The sequence below is a fragment of the Coffea arabica genome, chromosome 2e (assembly GCF_036785885.1).
Source record: "Coffea arabica cultivar ET-39 chromosome 2e, Coffea Arabica ET-39 HiFi, whole genome shotgun sequence".
Lineage (NCBI taxonomy): Eukaryota > Viridiplantae > Streptophyta > Magnoliopsida > Gentianales > Rubiaceae > Coffea > Coffea arabica.
The window spans coordinates 34,224,847-34,245,507 of record NC_092313.1 but is presented as its reverse complement, the minus strand read 5'-3'; the positions used below and the strand labels follow the sequence as shown (position 1 = coordinate 34,245,507).

Genomic DNA, 20,661 nt, shown 5'->3' with positions numbered 1-20,661 from the left:
TATCCATAGTTTTAAACATATATCCACCCCTGATTTTCAATAACTCACGAATTAGTTAGAACTTGCTGGATTGGAGAGTGTATATCACTACTCTTTATAGAGACAAGACAGTGATTTTAGTTATTTTGTATCAACAATTGTTCAAAAAAAATTTTTTTTTTTTTTTTTTTGAAGATTAGAAGACGCCGATGCATTTGCGCAGGTGAATAACTAGTCGAGTGATATTTGCTTTGCTTCAACTATCTAAACGAAAATAAGAATTAATCCAAGTCTTCTACGTTCTGATTTTAGTTAAGGACATATCCTTCAAACTGCACAAGTTTTTTTTCCTTTTCTTTTCTTTTTCAAATGCCAACGTCTTGATCTGTTCAGTTGCATATTTGTTCTATCTCCAAATCTAAAGTAGAAAATGAGGAATGCTAGTACCTGATACCCAATGGGCTTGAAAATTTACCAAAAACAACCATATATACTGGAGAAAAGGAAAAAAAAGAGCCAAACTCTTTAACAAAGCACATTCACATATCACATGGGTATAGAAAAAGTCTCAGCATATCAATTAATCGACAACTACAAAAAGAGTATTAATACATAGTTTGCACTACTTCTAAGAACAAATGGAGAAAACTCCTCACAAACAAGTGAGATTCATAAGAAAAATTCACAAAAAGTAACAACCTATAATCTCAACATTGGTCTTCACTGGTCAGATTTTGCACTCTGCTGCACTTCAAGGTCAGCTTTGATCAAGTTGCTTACATATCTTCCCATTGGTTTATTCATCAGGTTGGCATAGTGTGGCTTCAGGGCTTCAACCATGGATTCATACAGATGTCTAGCGTGAAGCTTTGCAATTCTTAAAGCTGTCTGGATCACATAGTTCCCAAATTGATCTCGAGCTAGCAGTCTAAGTGTTTTGTCATTGTTGAAAATTTCTTTAATCACAAGAGAGAGCCCAAGTTCTGATGATTCCAAGCATTTTTCGACTACATGACTACCACTTTTCCTCTGAGCCAGCTCCACATATTGGCCTCTAAGACTATAGCAAATTTGCTGTGTTACAGGATCAACTTTTAGTCCGAGAACACGCTGCAGAACATAGTTTCCTGAAGGATCATTTGACAGGTAACTTGCATTGTCTGCCACCAGCTTGAGAAGAGCTGCTCTTCTCGGACCAGTAATGCTATCGATGCAAGCATTAACTGTTATGCACCCGACACGATCCGTGGCTAATAGCAGGAAATAGGATAATATGTGGTCATACAACACCTCATTAGCTTCATCTCCCAAGTACGTGAAAGAATGTTGGATGACATGAGAGGCTGTCTTGTGAGTCATGAGTTCCAAGCATCTTCTGGATAGCATTGCTGTAATGATGGATTCCAATCCTGTCTTTTTGAGCTTCTTGATTAGCCTCTGAATTGACCTTGACGCAATATCATTGAACGTTGAATCCAGAAACAAGTCAGTTTCCCACTGAAACTTCATCACGATTGCACATAGCTGACAACTTTCACATTTGTCAACCAGGCTGTCAAAGATAACATGTCCGTTGGAGTCGTTCATCAGTTGAAAAATGTGGGGAAAAACAGCTTTGAATGTTTCTTGTGTATACCAAGAGTTCCCCTGTCGAAGAATCCTTTTCAATTGCTCCGAACCCTCCCTGTTCATAGCCATTGCAAAAAAGTCGAATCCCGGCAATGAACTTTCAACCAGGCTACCATGACCCCAGATACTCTGATCTTGAAAGTAAGGGGAAATTGCCTTATAACCACCCATCCTATTGTTGTACCCACTACCTATATTTCCTGAAAAATGATTCTCCGTCACTGGCCTGAAATTCCCTGTACCATTCAACCCATCAGCTCCCAAATTGCTTAAGCCACCAAACTGATTTGGTGAACGATACAATGGCGAATTCTCATGGAAAAGATTGAATCTTGTTTGATCTCCTAGGCTTCCATAAGAATTATCTTGTACATAATTCACATGCGGATAATTCAGAGAAGTCACTGAATTTCCTTGGCCATTGATCCTATTTTTCGCTGGATTCTGTTCTCTATTGTACAAACTATGACATGCCCAGATATTTTTCCGAGGAACCGAACCTGATAATAGCCATTCTGTTCCACCAGGGAAGAATTCTTGAATAGCCCGCAAATTATCAAAATTTGAAGACAACCCTTTTCAAAACACAAACTGTTGAGACATTGCTGGAGGAGAAGGAGAAGAAGCAGCATCAGTCGAGACATTGCTGTTGCTGTTTAAACACAAACTGCCAAAACAAATAGTAGCAATATCTTCATCGACGTTGGTTGGGTTTTCCTTGTTGGTCATGTCATTGACACTCCTGCACCTTGTCTGGGACATTGCAGAAGTTGAACTCTCCATTGAATGGATTGAATTGTTCAAGAAAACAAGAAAGAAAGAACAAGAATTTTATGGAGAAAGCGAGAGAACTTAAACAGAGCTTTGTTGAACAAATCTAGTCCAATTTAAAGACTAGGGATTCGATTGCTGGTTATAAATAGAGCGACATTGGGTTGTCCAGTTATAAGCATAAATAGGAAGCCTAGTCCGAAAAGGAATAGGATCCGGATCATGAACTAGGAATAATGAACCAAAAAGGAATATGAAAAAATCTTTAGGAAAGTATTGGCCGTTGCAAACCCTAATTGCTTCCAAGAAAAAACTCCTTACCGTTTCCAAATACGAGTAGGACTGGGGAAATTAGCAAGCGCAAAAAAAAAAAAAAAAAAAAAAAAAAAAACCTCTTTATGCTTGCATCTTTGGCCTTACGATTACTTATCTCTGACATGTAAACACGTGAAAAGGGATGTAATTAAATTGCTAATGCAATGAATTAGTTCTGGAAGTGAATACCTTTGACATGCTTATTCTTGGTACTGAGACATAGGAACTATTCAAAGATTGGATTTTGCCTATACTTTTTCTACTACAAAATCTTGGGAAAAAAGAGGTTTTTTTTGTTAAACGAAAATATCACAGACGTTTTTAAATCTTTAGTTTCTTTGTCAAAGCCCTTACAGCTTTACTCCCAGTCTTAGAAACTACTATATTTTGAATACTAACTTCTCATATCTCAAAAAAGGTTAGATGATTAGAGAGTATTAGAAGATTTGATTCTAGGCCTTAACTTCAAAGTCGCAAGAGAAAATATTTACAAAAAATCACGAGAAAAATCTACATACTGAATGAGAAATAAGCATTTAATACTTCTTAAATTTTTTTAATATAAAAATCCTCTCCTCATTTACATAAATATGATCACACAATTGGCATCTACAACTCAAAATGCTTTTCATTGCTTTAGAAATTTCACTAACAAATGAACAACATACGCAAGCTTCACCACAAAAAAATCTTTCTTAGGATGAAAATGCTCTTTCTTAGGAAGTATAGGTGCAAAATCCTATCAAAAATCTTAATCAAGGTACATATTTTTTATGCACTCAAGCATCTCTTTTCAATTAAACTTGAGCTGCAAAAGTAACTTGTACTTGACCATTGGAGTAGGCCTAATGGTCAGCCCACTACAATTAATATGTTGCTGGAAGCTGAGAGTGCAGAGTAATATGTTGCTTTCAATTAATTGTAGTTTATAAAATAGACCGAAGGGATTGATAATATAGCCAATTACTATTTTCTATCACTCAAGGCAATAAAGCATAACATTTTCCCCATATTTAGATGTTATACTGTAAATAATGATAAAGACTGAATCACGTGAGCATTATTAAATAATTAAAAAAAAACCCTTCATAAACCTCTAATTGCATTAACTTGTAGGAGCATTATGCTTCATCCAATAAGTACATGAACAAGAAAGTAAATTAAATCAGAATTGGATTAAATTCCATTTTGACCGCCAAACACCAAAAAAAAAAAAATAGACCAGAAAAGTAGAAAAATCACACAAAATACAGGGAAGACAGACCAAAAGTACACATACCTAGAGGTGGGCGGGGGGAGGGGGGGGTGAATGGAAACTGGAATATGAAATGAAAGTCCATCAACATCCTATATTTGCATGCAATCCTCAGACTGCAAAAATTGCAGTTAAGAACCATATCATATCCTTGCTTTCTATCAACTCTAACAAGCATTTGAAAAAACTTCAATGCAAAGTCAACCGCCCCAAATCAGTTGGAAGATGTTTCTGCTAGCAGCACTGCTAATCAAATTGTTACTCTGCTTCTTGAGCATATCCTCTTGAGCACAAATGTCACCATCCTTCTCAAAATCAAACACAAGACTCAAATTAGAGGTCAAATGATATCAACCGAAAAACGGGAACTGTAAGTTGACTCAAAAGCAATTATCTGGCCATTAAGATAATTTCCCCTGCACAAGAAGACTGGCTCAAAACCATGACAAACTTTTCAGGCAGTTCATGAGAGCGCTTTACTAGAGGTAGTAAGTCCGGATGATTCGTTCACATGCAATTCATATTAAATGCCTCGAGTAAAACCACCCCCCCCCCCCCCCCAATCCTTTCCCAAAAAAAAAAAACCAAAAAAGGAAAAAAAAAATCCACCAAGATTTCAGTTCTAAATTTAATACCGAACCACGTCAGGATAAAGAAAGACACTAATGTTTATCCTAAAGATTAGTTCATAATAAGGCCATCACATTATGCTGAATAATATACGCTACAGTGATTTTTGGCCTTGGCAAGTCCCCAATTTTCAAAATGTTCTTCAAATTAAAATAAGCCTCAGTTTTTCTTTGACATGGCATTCCATCCCCCTCCTGTGATTTTGGCATAGCCTATGATCTTTTCTCTTTTCTAGTTTAATGGGCATTCAGTTTTTGGCCTTGGATTCCATTTTTTTTTTTTAATTCAACAGGAAAAGGTATTCTCCCTGGCCTTTGAATCCCCTAGAACAACTAGCCTGGTAAACCAGTAACAGGGCAGTAATCATTAAACAGATCAACAATTAAGAGGCAAAAACCCAGTTCTTTGGAATTGACGAATATATAAGATGAATCTTATACATATTTGATTGGCGACGGCAGTGTACTTGTGCCCCTAATTTATTTCAACACAAAATTTGTAGAATAATAGAAAAACTTACTAGCACAGAGTATGCCAGAGAAAGAGATCGCAAAGTTGGGAACATCTCTAGAACAGCAATAGCAACCTCCTCAGTTACTTGTGGAACCTACATTGACGAAAAAGTGAACATAAGTAGCTAAAAATAAAGAAGTCCACAAGGTGCCTAAGCCTGCAACAACTATATAAAGTTTTTTTATCTGGGCTAGCATCTTAATCAAGTTCTGTGCCATGAATTACAAGATACATCTGACATGTATGATGAATGTACTGTCTAATATCTGAAACAAGATAGTTAGAAGAAGAAGATACTCTGGAAACCCTCAAAACGAGACTAAACCAAAAAGACAAAAGTGAACAACAAGAAGGGAAAAGTTTTAAATAAGGATCAAGAATAAGAAGAGCTGGGACAAGCAACTTCAACAAAGTATTTCAAAGTCATGTCAAGCTGCATTAAACTTAATTGGAACTACTAACTGTCTATAAACATGAAAATGTGCTCGTATCACTAAAAGTTAACTTTAGACTTCAAACGCTTATCTATGGTCATGTCAATCTGCTTATTGTACATTCACAGAAAGAAGCTGCGTACTTAGCAGACATTTGACTATATAAGAGCTTCAGTATATATCAAAGCTGTCCACTATGATGTGTACTAATATATCAGAATTTCACTATATGATAAACTTGCTTCTAGTACAAAGCAAACCTGCATTAATTGGATCGCAAACACATCACTGACAGTCAGCTTGTCTAAATCTTCACATCTCCTAATGAATTCACGATATTGTGGGCAAACCCTAGAGCTTTTATGCTCTGAATCCAAAGACTTGTAGTACTGGTATATGGCCTGAGTAAGATGACCATATTTCCTTAACGTTTCTCCCAAGCCATTAGTTCTTTGTACATCAAAACCTTCCAATATTTCAGTCGTGAAACAACTGTCATAATCCAATGACATAAGTCAGAGCCAAGGGAAATTTGTATAGAAACAAAGTGATATTAGAATGTATAATAAAGAAATCTGAAATACGAGAAAGAGAGAGAGAGAGAGAGAGAGAGAGACTACTTTTGTGTTCTCACCCATTTAGCTTATAGAAACTAGACCTTACAATTCACCACCCGAAGACCAGCATCCCTCCATAATAAAATTTCAAGTTTCACAAAGAGATATAAACATAAAAAAGCATCGGCCCTCAAATAAACAAATATAGGGATGGAAAACAGTCACAAGGTATTCAACAAGATCCGGATTTGGTTTGCACATATCACTACATGAGTAGCAACACACATATCTCAGGATAGACGGCAAAACCAAACAATTAAAAAATAAAGCAGATTTTCATGCTCTCACGATACTATAAAAAGGACAACAGGAGATGAAAATGCTCAATTGACAACAAGGGATACTCATAGGAAGATTATTGCAAAACCTCTAAGAAAGAGTAGAACAAACTAGAATTTATGGATTCCCTAGTACTGCATTCCTTGACAATCACAATCAAATAGCCAAAGGCAAAGAGAAAATTAGTGTTCTAAGGATGAATTTTCATATATCACTGTAGATCATTCTTTCAAATATTGCCCAAGAACAATCAACATTCAATTCTAGCAGTGTAATTAACCAATCCAATACTTAAAACTATCAAAATCATACGTCCATGGACAAACTTCCATAAATGGAATGCATTTGTACTATATTCTGCAAAGAAGAAGAGTTCTCTGTCTTAAAATTTGAGTTCAAACAATAGACTAGTTCGTTTGCAAAAATGAATGATCTTTTCTCCCCACCGCATAAATATTAAGATGGAGGCTACTTCTCAAAGGTCTTAAAAGCAGTGTTCCAGTGGAATATGTGTAGTGTCAAGACATTCAAAAGGTGCATAAGGTTAGCATTTTCCCTCTTTGATTTGAGGCATATGATCACAATTAGTCTCAGTTAGAACATTCTAAACTCAAATGAATATACACATCAGAACACACAAGGCTGTTCATGCAAAATTTGTTTACGTACTGAAAGAATAAATACTAAATGATCACCTACTTTAGAAGACATAGTTCCCCCCAAATTTAGACAAAAACAAGCACAATTTATTTCAGCTATCCTCAGAGGCAATTAAATAAAAGGAAAAAACAGAGTAAACTACCCCTTGTTTCTAAAAACCAAATAAATAAATAAAGAGTGAACTACCACTTTCAAAATTGACTAGTACAACGTTTGGAGACAGAACAATATGTACCAAAGTCCAAAGAATATAGGAAACCAAAATAAACCCAAGTGGTTGCATATTCTCTGTTTGCAGATATAAGATATTTCAGAAAGAAAGTTGCAATAAATCTTTTGAACACTGGCTCCATCCTAAAGATTGAACACAACTTGGAAACCTAATTCTAAGAGTATAATCTATGAGAAATATGTAATAGTTGACAAAAAATGTAACCATAAGCTCATTTGCTTGCTAATGCATGAAAAAAACATATCTGTATTTATAAGCCATTCTCACTCATTACAGATAATTAATATTACTTTTGCTAAGACATAATTGAAGGCTTCCAAATTGTCATTTCCAGAAGAAAAGGACTATGACCAGTGGGGGAACAGTACGACTACAAGGAAGAATAACGTAAGTGGCCTCCAAACCAGAATTGAGAATTAAATGTACAATGAGAAATGATGAGAAGAAGAGCCAATCCAATATAATAGACATGCAAACTCGACCAATTATCTCACCATAGGATTCCTAAATGAGCATAAAACCCAAGAGACATCCCAGAATGCAGAAAGTGAAGATGATATTGGCGCATTGCTGGGATAGGACAATCTCTAAAGACTAAGCAGAAAATTTGGAAAAGCAATATCCCCAGTCTGAAGGCCTTCTCACAAGCCAATAAATTTAGCAGCTGTAAATATGCTTTAAACTCTCTGCTGTCAAATTTGTCACCAAGTTTGACTTAAGACCAAAAAATCTAGGTTTCCAAATTATTTTCCCTATAATTGTGCTGCGTAACAGCTTTCTTGGGCAGCTTGCAATGGAGCATAGTTCTAATTATGGGCTCCACTTTCATGGTCGAGAAACCTAAGCCTTCTCCTCTTGTTTTACTTCTTTTTGTTTTTTTATTTCTTCATATTATACTTTTAAAGTCTTTTTCAGCCTACACTCAGTAAAATACTGGTATCTAGCTTTTTCCACTTGACCACCAATTTTTGACACTCAAGAAAGGGCAGGAAACAAAGTCAGCCAAAGACTGATCCCGAAGCCAAGGAGAGGTGATACCTACCTTTCCAATGGTGCTGGAGCACCAAAGGCTTCACTGCATTCAGCCTAACATTCTCTAACCCACTAACTAAAACATGCATATATAGTCCAAAACAAATTCAAGCTCCATTTTCAACATATATATGTAATTCCATTCTCCCGCTTGAATAATTTGTGTAGTCAAACTGCAACTTTTACTTTAAATGAAGAAACTACATAATAAATGCAAATCGTATAATAGAGTTCAAAAATTCAAAACTAAGTCAAACTCAGAAACACAAGTATAAAAATACTATTAGGAAAATTAAAAAGAAAGTCTTGATTAAGAATATCAAAGAATTGAATCAGTGGAGGTTATAGCAAAAACTTTTCTTACGCAGTTTTAATACTTTCAGCAGCTTCACACGAATTTGGGTCACCTTCAACAAGATATATCACCTTCTTGAGTCCACACCTCTTACAATTAAAAAAAGAAAGTTAATAATGACTCACTAATTAAGATAACCAGTTCAAGTTATATAGACACACATATGTTAATGTGAGAAATATGAAAGCTTGATAGGATATACACCATAAGATCCAGAATAATCAATAGAAATTTAGCACAACCTATCATAAACCATTGCCTATAGACTAAAAATGAACTCTAAAAATGTTTACGTGGGAAAAAATTATAATTTAGTTGGACTACATTATTACCTTCTCCATCAGGTAGTCGCAAGCACATCATAAAGTTTTTGTGGTTCAGATATTCTAAGCTGGATAAGGTTTAAGTGTGATTTGAAATTTAAAACCATATTTATTATTTGTAATTAAACCAACAGATAACAAAGAATTGGATTGACAGTTCAGTTTAGGCATTTGTAAGCCGAGATTCCACTCTGAGATTAGAGAGTAAACAGCCTGTTGTGTTTCCTCAGGATTTCTCATTTAAAGCATCACAGGGTAGCTTCACAATCTAGTCAATGAAAAGTGACTTCAAATGGCCTAAGGAGTTTTACTAATCCACATATACAGAAGTTGGTAGCAAAACATTTCTTTGTAGACCACTGGGACAAAGCTTATAGTCTTGTTAGTGAAATAAGAGGAACCGACCAACAAGTGTTTCCTTCCAACAAAGAATCCTTAGACGAAGATGTCCAAGGAGTATTCTTTTTACCCATACCTTAAGATGCAATAGACCAACTAATTAGTTTACTTATCTTCTGTATCTTCACCCGAAACTTCAATTTTTCCATGACCACATGACCTCATCAAAAGTACTTCCCACCCGACCCCCCTGATATTGGGTATGTTTTAAACCCATTGGAAAGCAAAGTTCAATTGCAAATTTTTAGCTCTGTTTCAATTATCAGCTCTACAGTGATCAGGTTACTCAATATTAGCAAATATCTAGCAATTAAGTGACGAAATTAAATTCAAGTAGATGCAGAAGACATTGGAAACATGCTTATACACTTGCAAAATAAAGTATGAAGAGCCAGGCTTTGAATTATACATTAAATGCTAAGTAGCAAGGTGTGAGGGATGTTTATTCTAGCTACCATTTTGTGATTCATTATTTATTTTCTTACAGCATATGCAAACAACAATAGATATACACTCCCGCAGCAATAAAGATAACAAGAACTTGCATAACGTACATCTGCATGACGTCAATTTTCCAGATATACAAGAAACTTTTGCATATGTATATCTAAATATGAATTGAGCAAATGTATCCCAGACATTTGCAAAACTTACTAAGAAAAAGGTACTCAGGCTGGAAAACTTTTATGTTCAAAAGCAAATAAAGTACATCTCTCCTTTTTTTGCTTCTCTAAAACCTCCCAAATGACCACTTTAGTGATAATTTATTCGCAATCAATTACAGACATATAAAAGTGTCTGAAACTATGAAAAGAAACAATACCAGAAGTCGCAGTTTCTGATCTTTATATCGATTATCTCTGATTGACAAGCGCAAATCATCAACTTTTTTCCGCTCAACAACAAAGTCAAGAACATATTCAGTTCCAATACGTTTATGGTGAGCTATCCAAATGGCATCCCCAACAGGCAGTCTTCTAACCTGAGAAGATGATCAAAGGTAAATTCCCAAATGGTTATCAAAGACTTGAATGCGATAGTTTTGCAAATTATAGATCGACTTACCAGCTTTCAAAATCAGGTAATCATGTATATATTGGTGTTTTATGCTTGGAAATAGGACGACATGTTTAGCAGCCAACAGTTACCAAATCACATGGAAGCACAGTCTAGCTTTCTTAAACTACCTCCCCAACCTATTTTTCTTTCTTTAAATCTCTCATTTCACCAGCTACCCACTAAATTTTACATAGGTATTAATCAAGTAAAAGAAGATTACCAATTGACAAGACGAGCAGCATAAAAGACAAAAAAAAACTTCACATGAAATGTCAAGAAGACTTTGATGTCCCTAACAGTCTGTGTGCAGTGATGTAACAATACATGTGACTTTTCTGGTGCAATATTATCAATGTGACGTATGCAGACTCTTATTTTGCAGAGTATGCTTTTAGTTTATTCTTATGATATAAAAGGGCTTCCAGATTCTCATCTTCCAGATGTTGCTTTTACTTAATGCTTGTAAGAAATGATTCCTTCCATTATTCCAAAAGGATAATGGAAAATCCCTTGGAACTGTAATATAGTTTGTAGTCAAGTGCCCCAATTTCTACAAACAGTCTTTACTTGTACTCATGGTAAAGGCTGGTCAGCTCATGAATAGTATTTCCTTTCCTTGTAGTGCCAGTATCCTTGGCCGCTTATTTTAAAGTTTTAACGGTTTAACTATACTGCACTCGTATTTCTTTCTTGAACTCAGGCTCTTCCCATGACTAACGAAGCAAGCCTTGAAGTGCATTCTCTAGATAGATGCTGGATACCAATTCTAGACAGTGATGTCATATGACAAAAAGGAAGGGAAAAGGAAACTACATGGATATCATAAGTAGCTTTCAGACAAGCAGAACAGCTACACCCATCCCATAAAGCCCCTGAATGAATATTATTTCTTACTTGAGGTATTCTGATTCACAACTTGTATCTATTATCCACTTATGTACAGGCAGATATTTTGCAGCTTTAATGCTAGTGTAACAGAAAAAGGAACCAACCAAAGAAGTATTTATTAATACTTAAAGACAACTGTGTCCTTGAATATGTCATGTTTTAGGAAAAAGTTCATATCCCTAAAACACATTTTCCAGCCACCCTTTTATCTTTCATGCATCATGTTACAAAAAATGATGGAGTTGATAATTGAAGATAATTTCCCAAATAATCTTGAATCCAAAAGCACCATTACTAAGTTAATTAGGGACCCAAAGACTTGAAATAATTCATGTGCTTTAAGCATACATGGTCAATAGAAAATCAAGCTCCATGTAACTAAAAATTTTGTAAAATACGCAACTGTTTGGAAGGTGAGTTTTTTGGGAGTTTGTCTAAAACTTTACTGTAGCTTCCTGTAGAAGTTTTTTAAAAAATTTTTAAAATATGTGGATTTTTGAATATTTTGAAGTGTATAGCTTAAAAACTTTGAGAAATTTTTTGAGATTACTGTAGCTAAAGTTTTTAAAAAACTTATAGCAGACAAACTTGGCAAAAAACTTTAGGTTCCAAAAATCTTAGGGAAGTTTAAAAAGGCAAGACAGCAGAATCTGAAGGTAATGGTGAAATTGGAAGATAATTTCAGCAGCAGTTACATTATAGTAGTGGTTCTAGTGACGAGATGCCAACATATACAAGTTCCACTGCACAAGCAATCCATGGAAGGAGACAAAGGTTCAAAATCGTGATAAGACAAGGATAGTTTGCATACCCATAAGCCTACCATTGCTCCCCTGAATGTCAAGCCCCAGTCCAGAAGAGTTTGCAATATTGCATTTCTAGTTTTCTACTAGCCAAGTATCAGCCAGGGCTGACCCATTTTTAGCTTGAAAACAATGAGCTTTAAAATAATACATGCAACCATATAGACGTACACACAGAGATGTATGCAGAGAGAGAGAGAGACTTGTACTTGAAACACTGGAACTTTGTCCTGACCTCTATTTGAATTTTGAATTGAGAACTTATGTTGTCAATAATCTTCCTAGACTGGGACCTGAAATAAAATCATTAGAGTGAAAACTCAACCACAGCCACCATGAATGGAAGAACACACAAACTCTTCTAAGCTAACCCATAAATATATTCGAAACCAGAAAACAACCCACAGAAGGAAGCATTTCTATATATATAGATATTCAAGATAACAATGGGTGTGTTTGGATAGTGGTTTACTTGCAAAAATTTTTTTGACTACATCATAAACACCTTTTCTAACAACTTTTTTTTATCTTCTCAACCACCTTTTTATCTCACATACATCACATCAAAAAAAAAATGAAACAGTATTTTTTTCAAAATATTATTCCAAATAATCTCCTATCCAAGCTCATTTAAGGAGAGGATGTGACAAAGAAAGACTGACAATGTATTAAGTCACCATTAAAACTCGCCAGCATGATAAAATAGAAAATTGGAAAGCTAGCACTTTAAGACAAGTATTCAACTCAAGACTACTTTTGAGAGAGAAACCCAATACAAAAAACACAACTTAAGAAACCTCTACAGTCTTCATCCAGAAACCAAATTCTCAAGTTATAGCTGTTAGGGGAACAAAGCAAACTGCACTCAGCGCATGTGACGCCTACACTTCCATTGAAAACAATATACTATGGTTAGATCAATTCATCGCTCCTAGAGTATATGAATTGTGCAGAAACCAGAGAAGTTCAACGTAACAATTAAAAATTTGAAAAACAAAATTTTTTAGATGTACAACAAAGAAAATTTTCAACTCAAAAGCGGTGGATGATATGACTGCTATCTTTCTGTGTGCTCACAGCATATCCATCATTTTATGAGTTTCACCTACAAAGTGGAATGTGGAATGGATAGAAGTGGTGTAACAGCAATTGTAGAACAAAAAAAAAAAAGAAAATCATTAGCTCTAGCAGCAGTGGACACATGAGCTACATTAGCAAGCTCTTAAAGCATCTCCTTGGCCATGGACATAATCCACCAAGCCCCAGGAAAACAGATGGTACTGAAACGCGTTGTCACAAACCACTGTGAGGTGTGTATTTCTTTTATTTTCATCTGACCTGAATTATCAATTTTAAACTCTTCAAGTGTCATGCACCAGAATGAACTCTGCCTAACAGGGGTACCCAGATGGTATTGAATATGTCAAAATTTGAATAACACTAACATGACCAGCAAATTGCTTAAATATGTCCTAGTACAGCTATTCTTGCCCTCTTTTGTGTTTTTTGCTCTCCACTTATTTGCTGACTCCTTTTTCAATCAATATATTAGAAACCGATAAGTTAAGAAACAGATAGCTAGTCTTGGTGTGGTAATAGCTGTGAAGGTAGCATTAGTTATATGATAAGTAAACAATGTGCTTAGGTGCCACTAAAAGGCATATCTAGAATATAAATTACTACTATTATTATAAAATTCCTAATGATCACACTTTTATAAAGATGACACGTTCAGTGCCAAAGCAATACATTCCATTCATTTCCAGTGTAACCTTTTTGGGTAATCTGTTGAACTTTTGGTATATTAAGTCAAAAGTTATCTCTTTTCCTTCTTTTTACCCCTAACATTAGGTAGACAACAGCTAATGTGAGGACTTTCAAAATATGAAAAAGGAAAAAAATATGCAGAAATATGCAGTTCAGGATGAAAGCTGCTGCATAAGTACCAGTTTTACTTTTCTATTGTTAAAACTAAGAATAATCTCAATCCATGCTAGTTACAGCTCATCTGAACCAGTGACTTCAGTTTTTCTCATTCAACCTTGCCCAAGTTTGGTCCAAGGAAATGAATTATATATGCATCCTGAAAAACCATAGCCGGGCCTTGGTAGATTAAAAAGATTCAGATCAAAATTGGTGAGGCTCATTTGTTACGAAGCTTTTCAAACAAAGAGATAACCAAAACATGAAGCAACTTTCACCATGATATCAAACTGTTTCGATAATAATTAAGCATGTCAGATTCTCACCCTTTGCTAGCAAAATGTTCCCTGTCATCCAGTACTAAGATTATACCGTAAGTGTCTTCAAAACGTTCTCCGACATCCAAAGGCGGCATTGCTAATACATGAGATTTAGATTCCAAAGCTTCTGTCCCCTCCTTATCCTACTTGCAGTGAGAAAAGGACAATCACATCCGTATCATAACAAAGGACACTGAGTTAAACAGAGACATAATAACTTTATGATGTTGTCATGGTTCTGCATAATCAACAGGTGATAAAAACTTGAGGGAGAGAGGAAGAAGGGGGGGGGGGGGAGAGAGAGAGAGAGAGAGGACAGACTTTACTTGCTTCAATAAAGGTCTTTACAGAAAGGTGGAATTCAACAGTAAGTTCCAGAAAAAACTTAAGGTGGATTTTTTTTTTTCGAAAAAATATTAGCATGATGGCAGTTTTCCAAAGTCTAAATTTTAGCGTGATTGACCTCAAATCCTATACTAACTTACAGTGAATGAGCAAGCTTTCAAAGGACAAGCCATCTGACCGGAAGTAGCAAGAAGCGGCAACTTTACACCCTCGAGTGGCCCGTTGCATGTGCCATTGATAAAACTATTACCATGTATGTTAGAAACAGAATTACCTGGACAGCAAAACGATGCACATTAGTATCTCAAATTGATCTGATAAACAATAAATACAAGATTCTGTATGTTTACGTGTCGTACCAACAGCAAAATCATCCACTCTTGTAATATTAGGCTGAATAGGCAGGCCATAGACTTGATCTTCTTTTAGACGACATAGAACAGCCGGCCAGAGTGAAGACATGTCCTGGGTCTGCGATGCGTCTGATGCCTTAAGAAAAGCACGAGTAGTTTGTTCCCTAGAATACCCCATTTTAACAAACTAGAAGAGCAGACAATAATTAGTTGATACAATACATTATCTCTCCACTAATTAAATATCAACACAAAAAAGTACACACTATTGAAAGAACCAAATTTTCATAAAAACTGAGATACATATATTTGTCTAGCAGAAACTTTGTTTCAAGAATACAACTCATAAAAAGCAACAAACAGATCAAAGTTTTAGCATAACCATAATCTATATTCCTTATCATGCTCTATAAACAAAATATTGCAATAAATTAAAAGTAAAGCAACAGCGCCAAAGATACACACCCTATCAAGAGATTCAGAAGGGATGTGAAATGATTTCTTCTCACTATTGGAAGCAAAAGAAGTAAGTGCAACTTCGTTTAATGAACGAGCCTGAGCAGAAGCCAACTCTGGCATGTCTATTTCCGTTGAGTCTATATCCTTTGGTTCAGGACCACAAAATCTCAGCATATCTGATGAGTCTAACTCCTTTGGCTCAATACACGAAGATCTGTGCGCAATAGCTGAGTTGTCATTGCAATCAACTAACCCAGATCTAGAAAGACATTCCTTTGCTGCTTCCTTGCCTTCTTCTGTAAGCATGTACCTGCACTAACAATTTGAGGAGGATCTAAAATTCGTTGATAAGGCTGATACAGTATAAAACAAACTGCTATATATGAATAAAGTAATGTATGCCTAATGGAAGTTCTCATGGCTTAAGCATACTTCCAATTGTTCTTCAATGAGCCAAAAATGTGCAATGGTAAGTATAAATAAGTTTGAACAAATAAAACTTAAAAAAACAGATTAAATAGTTCTAAAAGGCCAATTTCAATACTCCATTGTCATCACTAGATTGTCATTTCTCAATGAGAGGAAAATAAACTAATTTATAGATAAAGGTGACTAGTTATATGTAAAGGCTTCAGGCACTTGCAATCAAAACTGCCGCCTCTAAAGGGAAATTATTACTGGATTTTAGGTTAAGTTTTGCCAATTTACAGGCTAACGGATGTAAAAGCTTGAGGTCATACTCTAACTTCATCAAAAGTTTACGTATATATCGATCTGATTGTCACCATTAAGTACTAAAAGCCAACAAATATTGCAGTTTGATAAAGTAAATAATTTTAAGCATAACAAAGAAAAAAAAAATCTGATGTATATGCAATATAAAAAAATTTGCACTACCTCCATCATGTACCTTATTCTTATAGTTAATTCTCATTTAATACCAATTTTTTGCTCCCTTTGTTCTATTACACTCCAAAAAAGATACTTTTTAAGTTTAAAATTGGTTCTACTCCGCATATTCTGTCTGTTAAACAGGATCTGGTACGATGAAATTCAGCATACCATTTTTTTTATCTGGAGGCTAGAGCTACTTCGCATTGATATTAAGACAAAGGTTTAATGTTCCCAAATTTTGTAGATCAAGCTAAAATCAATAATTAATTTCTGACAGAGAAAACAAGTTTCATGGACAATAATAAGGCAAATACTTAAGCCACTTAGCCCAGTGACAGATAGAAAAGGAAGAGCATGCCAAAGGATAATTGAAAAAGGAGAAGAACATACTTTGCAGGGCAGCTTGACTTAACAACCAATCCTTTCGTTATTAATGTCTTCATGCAACTCCATCCACTATACCATTCCCGTGGTGAGCTCCCAAATTTTCCAGGCTTCCCTTTCCCCTTTTCAGGCCTGAAGTGTAGTTATCTAAGCAATCACTACCACTCGTATAACATCCAATCCAAATAACTAAAGTTAAAAAAGGATTATATAGCATACACAATTGGCCCTCGAGAAAGTCCACTAGCTTCAGCAGCATCAATTAGCTCCTGCTTGCGCATGAATTCACTCCCATTTGTTGTCCCTCTAATACGCAGGACAAAAAGAAAAAGAACAACAATAAAATAGTCCTTTCACAGATTCATCTCCAAGAAATAATTAAAACAGATGGAATTCAAAGATTACCTGTAGAGAGTAATTAACAAGGCATAAGCTACTGAATTTTTTTGTGGCACGTACCGTCTAGTACCCTTACTTCTCTTCCCTATAGTTATTACAAACAAAAAAAAAGGTGGAAAATTTTATCTTTATCGGTACTGGGGGGGAAAAACTATTAAGACATCAAGTAAAACATGAAACCAAAATGTCACCTTTTTTAATCGCGTCTTCGTTCTCCGAACCGCCCAAACTGGTATCAAAAAACCCTTGCATTAGCTTCAGAATCCATTTTCCTACTCCCCTGCGACACTAAATGACTAAATTCACAATGGAAGAGCTTCTTTATAAAGAACAAAGAGATATTTTCCCATATAAAAACACCGAAGGCAAAAATAAATTCATTCATTTTGAAGAAAATTATCCTACTTACTTGATTTCTGCCAAGTCTCGGAGGGATTTGATGGGAGTTTTGGAATTACATACATTAGAATAAGCCTTATAAAAAGTATTGTTAAGATTGTCAGAAATCCCTTTGGGATTTGCCGCCATTTCTTGCCATTTATTCTTCATGAAGGCTGCGACATCTTCATTCTCCGGGCACACACTTCTTAGCTGGAAATCCATTTTTCCGGTGAATTAACTGAAATTCATGGAATTAATCAGTTTTTCTTCAGTTCCTTGGGGAGAATTTTGGGATTTTGGCTAGGCGTAGAGATGGGAATTAGAAGGTTAGGGTTTCCTACTCTTCGTCGTTTTGTTACGAAAAATGGCGCCAGGATTTCCTTTTTGAATATTAATCTATCATATCTCTCAACTATACTATAATAAAAAGAGAATAGATGTGTTTGGAATGGATATTTGGTTTGGCTAATTTAGCCGTGAAAATGTTTTTGAGAAAATAAAGTTTTCAAAACTTTGTTTGGATATGTCAGGTTTCAAACATTTTTGGTTTTTAAAACGATATGTTAGAATGTTGGGAGTACCCCACCAACTTTACTACATAAGCTTTAGGGTAAAAAATTTCAACAGCCTTTAAACTATTGGTCAGATTATGTTTTGGCCATCAAACAATTTTTCGTCAGTAATTAGCCACTAAACAACTTAATCAGTAAACTCGTGACCATTTAGTCGATAATTGTTCTTAATTTATAAAATTATCAATTAATTTATTAAATAGGGTCGCGTAGTTGTTGGACAAAATTACCTCGCGCTTTGCCACGTGTACTGCTAATTTCACAGATTAAGAGCAATTACCGACTAAATGGTCACGAGTTTACTGATTAAATTGTTTAGTGGTCAATTACTAACGAAAACTAGTTTGATGACCAAAATATAATCTGACCAATAGTTTAGTGGCCGTTGAGGTTTTTTGCCCTAAACTTTATTAAAATCAGTTGTTCACGGTCAGGAAGCTATCTAATATCAAATAAAGGGCTGCGGGCCAATCGCCCATGCAATGTCATGGATTTCATTCCGTTGTGATAGCTGAGCAGTGAAGTTCACTAAAAGTGTCCGGCACCGAATTTGCTCACAATTCTTCCGCACAAGTGCTGCCAACCTCTCCACCCTCCTGTAATTTTTTACTCCATAAAATGCATTCTGCTATCGATGAAAAGAGCCAACATCAGTGCGCCGCCCAGAGTTTGAAAAGCTGAAGTCGACTGAAGTTATTTTCGCCATTTCTACATCTGGGTTTCCAGCTTTCGTGATTTCGAATTTGAAGATTTGCTCGGCCAAATTTGCTAACCAGATTTGTAGCTTGCTAAACGGCAAATTGAAGTCTATTAACTTATATTCATAGCTAAATTGGCAGGTGTCACAATTGCTCTCCAAAAGGTTCCCCAGTCTGACAAAGAGGTTAGTCGGACCTCTTTCTACACCGCTCACATCACCTTCTTCCCCCTGTAATGTTACCATTAGCCCTAATTGCTCTTGTCCATTTGGTGACCTACATGAATTGCTTTTGGGCAAAATAGGCATGGTGCTACCTCTCCTCATTGTTGGATAATTTCTTGTCCCGTGGAGTAGTAATGGCTCCAAGATTTACATTTTAGGTCTCACTCACCACTCGCTATCTCCAACGCAAATTTGTGACAGCTTATTCGCAAATTTGCTTGGCTCCCACTTGTGTAAGGTCTAGCTCGTCATGACCTGCTGTTTACATGTTGAGGACCAGTAAATGCCCAACAAGCGAAGGAGATCACTGTTCGGTCCTACTACTCCCACCCGTCTTTCCGAGGATTCATCCGAACACTCCATCACTGACTCCAACGACTACATCCAGTCCTTAGTTAACTACTTCAGAATAAGTCCCGTGAATATCCTCATCCATGACAGTTGTTGTTTGATTGTAATAAAACCTTTATTAATAGTGAGAATTAATACTTTTAACAAATTTAGCCCCTACTTATATTTGCAAACGTACCTCTGTTAATTCATCTTTAGACGATTAATTGAACATTTTTTTTGGTTTCCCCTATACTCTATATTGTTCAATATTAGTATAACTTATATTGGAACTTGCTTGCATACATCTGCCTTGAATTTGTGGCGTGGCATCTATTATTGGCTACCCTCTTCACTTATGCCCTATAAAAAAAATAACAAAACAGGTAGTTTACTCAAATAATTTCTAGCAATTGGCATGAGTTACAAAAGAAAGTAGTGGTTATTAAGTTAAGGAGTGGATGTCTGGCACTTGTAAACCCAGATTGTATTATAGTGGTGCCATCTTAGCTTATATGTTATTCAGACAACGAACAAATATGAGCACCAATTTAGATAGGCCAGGTTTTTGCTATTAAATCTTAAATTCAGGTCTGCAAGCTGCTTGACCATTCAAAGAAGGCAGGCTACTGTAATTCAAAAAATTCCAAATTAGCTTACAAATCTGGCGAAGTTGCAGACACTAGTGCAAATTTGTAAACCAACTTTTAAACATGCAACTCCTTTTGGTTTCTTCTATAGATGCCTCGAAACCACACCATTGCAAAGGTGTATTGGGATGAAAACATGGAGATACAGTTTTGTATGACGTACGTTGAATGGAAAAAGAGTGAGGAGTGGAATCCAAATATCGCATCAGATGCAAATTGGATGAAACTTGCTTCACACCTTAATTCTACCTGGGGAAAGCAGTATAACTAGACCATCTACCATTCTAAGTTCCTATGCTTGAAGAAGATTTGGCGTGCCTTTGCCAAGTTAAAAGTTTTGTGACTTTCGTCCGAAACTGGTATTGGTTGGGACGAGAATAGGAGGTGTTTCTTGGCCGAAGATTCTCAGTAGAACAATTTGCAAATGGTAATAACTCAGATACCCATCTTTCTTATCCAGCCATGAACATTTTAATTTTTTCTTGTTGTGCCTCTTTCACAAGGAGATTGCTGTTTCGTGTACCATATAGAATTACTATTGCTGTTTGTGCCATGA

The 20,661-nt window shown here is 35.7% G+C and overlaps 2 protein-coding genes across 3 annotated transcripts; both read right to left on the bottom strand.

Moving 5' to 3' along the window:
* Positions 1-534: 534 nt before the first annotated feature.
* LOC113729236 (pumilio homolog 18-like) lies at positions 535-2,713 on the bottom strand. Its single transcript, XM_027253558.2, has one exon. It carries the CDS (start codon positions 1,777-1,779, stop codon positions 700-702), a length of 1,080 nt encoding a protein of 359 aa, XP_027109359.2. The 5' UTR covers positions 1,780-2,713; the 3' UTR covers positions 535-699.
* A 1,066-nt stretch (positions 2,714-3,779) lies between these two features.
* Positions 3,780-18,050, bottom strand: LOC113732469 (crossover junction endonuclease MUS81-like). 2 transcript variants are annotated; one of them, XM_027258245.2, is made up of 15 exons: positions 17,660-18,050; positions 17,442-17,479; positions 17,257-17,335; positions 17,071-17,157; positions 16,858-16,983; positions 15,580-15,883; positions 15,121-15,301; positions 14,902-15,035; positions 14,423-14,559; positions 12,409-12,466; positions 10,247-10,405; positions 8,711-8,790; positions 5,787-6,018; positions 5,100-5,186; positions 3,780-4,254 (listed from the first exon to the last, which is right to left on the bottom strand). In XM_027258245.2, exons 1-15 carry the CDS (start codon positions 17,851-17,853, stop codon positions 4,150-4,152), a joined length of 2,001 nt encoding a protein of 666 aa, XP_027114046.2. In that variant the 5' UTR covers positions 17,854-18,050; the 3' UTR covers positions 3,780-4,149. The 2 variants fall into 2 exon arrangements, with proteins under 2 accessions (XP_027114046.2, XP_027114045.2); XM_027258244.2 differs by having other exon boundaries at positions 17,442-17,530; positions 17,660-18,049.
* Positions 18,051-20,661: the final 2,611 nt, after the last annotated feature.